The sequence below is a fragment of the Octopus bimaculoides genome, chromosome 11, assembly GCF_001194135.2.
Source record: "Octopus bimaculoides isolate UCB-OBI-ISO-001 chromosome 11, ASM119413v2, whole genome shotgun sequence".
Lineage (NCBI taxonomy): Eukaryota > Metazoa > Mollusca > Cephalopoda > Octopoda > Octopodidae > Octopus > Octopus bimaculoides.
In genome coordinates, this window is record NC_068991.1 from 508,837 (window position 1) to 513,514 (window position 4,678).

Consider the following 4,678-nt stretch of genomic DNA (forward strand, 5'->3'; position numbering starts at 1 on the left):
TTTTTTTTTTTTTTTTTGCATGTAATTCTTGCACTGACTCTCATCTCTCTTATTTGTCTGCCAACATTTCTTCTATTCTCTTGCTAGTTTTCTCTCATAAAATCTAGTTCTTGAGTTTGGATGAACTAGTTAGTCTAATCCCTTCTTTTTATTTTCTAAAAAACTTTCTGAAATTCCCAGAGCTATTTCAGAGATAAACTCTGTGTCTTTTTCTCTTTTATTGATCTTTGACACAAGACGACAGTGTTGGCTGTATCAAGTGGCCGACAGTATCTCTTCGCTCATCATACACATTTAACCATTGTCTTCATATATTCTATGAAGAAGCACTATTACTGTAACCTTTTTGGTTTGGATTGTTGAGTCAAAGCATTGTGGCCACAAAACAATGTAAATATCACTGAGTCTGTCCACTGAGTCATACTAAAACACTCATTTCACTAGATCTGCAAACTCATGTGTGACACTGAATAACTAATATCTTAACACCATTAGAACCTCTCGGTTAAATAACATTTTATTAAATATTCTTTATCGTAAACATATATAGATATTCATTTAAATATCACTTTAGTCAGTGTACTGTTACACACGCACATGTTCATACAACTTCAGTCAGTATACTGTCATATAAAAGTAATTTTTTGTGAAGTTCCAAGCAAATCTAAAATGCCATTCTCTGTTGGTGTTGTCTGCAATCTATAGTTTATTATAAGCTTCAATAAAAATGAAACCTGTTAGTTTGGTAAATAAGTTACTCCAAGAGTGAGATTCTGTTTAGAGAATGATCTTCTGTGTTCTGTCAGATAATACAACTTCATTTCTTTGAGAAACAGAAAGTTGGTTGAAAGTTTAGAAAGAAGCAACAACAATCAGTGTGGAATATGATACAAGAAGGTTTTATCGTCTGTTTTTGGTTTTAGTTTCTTACTTTATCTGAAATTGTTATATAAAGTTAGCCTTTCAAGAGTTTTACCTCAAGAATCTAATTCACTTAACCATTTTTCCCTTGTCCTGCATAACTCTTCATTACAGAGTGGGGTCAGAAAGCACCTCCCCCCCCCCAATCTATAAAGCATTCTTTTATAATACATATTCAATTTTTTTCATCAGCATCAACGCTTCCATAGCTGGTCCCTAGACCATCAGAAAATAGTTAACAAATAGTTCCTGTCTATCTTCACATTCAATGTGGTTGTCTTTCTATTCATATTCCATCTGAAGTTCTTTCTTCTAGTTGCTTCTGCCATTAACAAACCATCAGCCTGTCTTTCTGCTACAGTCTAACCAGGTTATCTTAGATGATAACTTTACTTCAACATTCTCAAACAGTTTACTGTAAAAATAGATTTTTAAAACATTTTTTTCATAATCTTTTGCAATTAACTTAGAATTCTCCAATAACTAATTAATTAGCTGAAATGTAAAGTATTTCTTAATTAGATTAATCTGGTGCTGGTTACTTAATGAATTGGTGTAAAGCTTCTTAATGGTTCTAACCCATCTTGTGTACCAATTACTTGAAAGATTTTAATTGATTATCTTTTTTCAGTTGAAAAAACAACAACAAATAAATGATTTGTCTAAGTCTGGTTTTTGTCAAACATTAGAACTGAGAGTGACTTAATCTGAGGCTGTACAAAGACAGCATGGAAAAAACTATTTTAACTGTTTAAAAGTCTGTTATAGTCATTTCTGGTTTATTTTTTCAAATATCAGCATTTTTGTTCCACACCCACGATACAACTTCAATGAAATTCCCCTTCAGCTCTGATAGAATTTCAGAACTTTTTATGCAAACATCTTGAGAGGTATTGAGTTAATTTCAACTCAGTTCTCTTAACGATTTACCATCTCCAGTTAGAATTTGTCAATTCCAAAAATAATGGTTTGAATTATATAGATGGAAGCATCATTAATGACCATAATGTTAGCAAGCTGCTTACCAATTCTCTTTAAAATCTTCCCTCAGTAATGGAAGTTTACTACAAGCTTAAGCATCCCTCTTCAAACCATGTTTTCAATCCCACAGTACAGTAGTTTGGGCAAGTCTTTCAACCCCACCTCAATTTGGCCAATACTTTGCAGGTGGAATTTGATAAGCAATAAATATATATATAGTCAATCAGTGATTTATGTACAAAGTCCCTTAAGATACTTGTTCTGCATTGTGCTAGCCACTTCTTTGTCAATCTCCCTGTAAGAAATACAGTGATTGATACAGTAGGAACTCTATTGTTCAACAGTGACAATATAAAGTAAATTCATAAACACACATGTTTTTATCATGAACTATTTAAATATCTTGTCTTATTGTAAACAGAACACATAATTTTTTCATATTGTACAGCCTTTTTCTTCTCTCTCTCTCTCTCTCTCTCTATGTGTGTGTGTATATATATATATATATATATATATATATATATATAATATATATATATATATATATATATATATATATATATACACATACATATATATATGTGTATATATATATATACATATATATGTATGCATATATATACATGTACCTGTTTGTTGTCTACACCACCTGTCTTCGTCTTTTGTTTTTGTTTTTTGTGAATTCCCCCCCGTGTATATATATAAAATCTCTGTTTTCCTTATTTCTCACCCCTTTTTTTTTTCTTTCATTTATTATATCTAGTGTATTATTACTTGTTGTTGTCTTCATTTATTTATCTCTTTCTTTGTAATATGCTTAGTATCAAGGCATGTCCATATCCTCTACACTGCTTATATATTTCATGTTGTCTTATGTTTATGTTGTAAATAAACACAGATGTGTTCAATTTATTCCTCTCTCTTTTTTTGTCTCAGTTTCCCAACCTTCCCCTTCCCCCCTCTCTCTCTCTCTCTCTCTCCCGTTGTATCTTCCTTCCATCCTCTTCAGATGCCATCTCTTCTCAATCACCTTTCCCCCCCCCCTACTTTAATTATTACTGTTTAATTAATGTTGTTTTATTATGTTTTATTCTTTTCAAAGTCTCCACAGTAAAATACTTCAAGATGATTCTGTTATTCTTCAGTGAAACCGTTTCAAACAATTCCATTTGTTTGAAGGAAAATCAGACTCCTTCAGCATTTGTCTTCTTATTTATGTTTGCTGTTTAAAACAAAAAAAATCTTTATTTATCAAAATTATTGTTTTTATTATTTTACAGTTTTGATTTTACCTTTCTTTATTAAATAAATTGTTATTAAATAAATTGTTTACCATCTTTCAAACTCCTCAGTTATTTGAATATAAAACCTCCCTACATTAATGGTGGTGGTGGTGGTGTTGAGTGTGTGTGGTGGTAGGGTTAAACAGTCTGATACTAATATAGATTCCACACCTGTCTGCTAATATTTACTGATAAATCAACCTAGTTGTAACAATATAGAAATATTAAGATCACCATGGCTCTACAGTTTGTCGTCCGATATTTTTGTTACAGATGTCGACAGTGTCCTATTGCGTATGACAATTGTTGGTGTCCTGTTGTCCTTTCATACTTTGTGTCAGGAGGCATTACAAGATGTAAGTACATTTATCATTATTAGTTTCTCCCTTTGCATTCTGAGTTCAAATCCATTTGGAGTCAGCTTTATTTCTCATCTTTGTAGGGTCAATAAAATAAAAGTTGTACTGGTGGCTCAAAGTATTCCCTCTCCCCAAATTAGAAATTATTGGTATGGCTGAATGGTTCTGAGGTTTGCTTTGGGAGCCCCAGGTTTGAGGTTTCAATCCCACTTTGTGGATGTTATCAGCTGACATTTTACACAATGGCTTCAGTTTTACCAATCCTTTGCAAGTGAAATTGACAGACAGGAGCTGAAGAATCTCATGATGTGTGTGTGTGTGTGGTTGTGTGTATGCATGTGTTTATGTGAGTTTGTATCCCCCCCCCAGTCTTCATGTGTGTTTGCTGACCATAAACAAAAAGCTCATTAAAATGGTGTCTTTTGTTTTCAGTTCTTCAAGTAACCCTGTCTAAGCTACTCTTTAACAGACTCAGGGAGTATTACCTTGTTTGGAAACAGGTAAGGATTAGTGTCAGGAAAGTGGTATGCTGAAGAAGCTCTGCTCCAATGTAAACTCATCCAACCCATGCTGGCATGGAAAGAGGATGTTAAACCCCTGGCAGTGGTAGCAACGGAATTGCCTCACTCAGTGCCCCTCCATGTATCTGATGGGTGAAAACATTGAGCTTTTTACGATGTTCACCTGCATTGATATTATGTCAGCAATATGGCCAGCAAAATGTTCGTCACCTTCTAAATGTTTTACATGGTTGTTTAAATGTTTCTAAAATGAAAAGAAAAAAAACAGTAAACAGGGACCTTCAATTAAACTACGGGAGTAGTGTGTATGTCTGTGCTCCTATCACAACTGACCCCTTTTATTCTGCAGGTCCTTGATGAACGTATTCCATTTTTGATGGGTTCAATCCGAGATCTACAGCAACATGTTCCTGCCACCAAAGACAATATGGTAATTCTTTAAATTTTTTGCTTCCGTTTTAATGAAATCATTTAAACCTGGTTAATGTTGTTTTCAACCCCCCCCCCTCTTGCTTTCACTTTCAACACACCCCTCACACCTTTTCTCTCTTCCCAACTTTCTCTGTCTCTCTCTGTATTCATCCATATATATATATATACATATATATATATA

The 4,678-nt window shown here is 33.4% G+C and overlaps 1 protein-coding gene across 4 annotated transcripts in view; it reads left to right on the forward strand.

Moving 5' to 3' along the window:
• Positions 1–4,678, forward strand: part of LOC106881844 (membrane-associated protein Hem) — a 60,586-nt gene that overhangs the window by 39,878 nt on the left and 16,030 nt on the right. For all 4 annotated transcript variants that reach the window (XM_014932355.2, XM_014932358.2, XM_014932356.2 and 1 more), the window contains 2 exons: positions 3,459–3,541; positions 4,415–4,495. In XM_014932355.2, the coding sequence (XP_014787841.1) occupies positions 3,459–3,541; positions 4,415–4,495 (164 nt within the window). The remainder of the gene's footprint in view (positions 1–3,458; positions 3,542–4,414; positions 4,496–4,678) is intronic.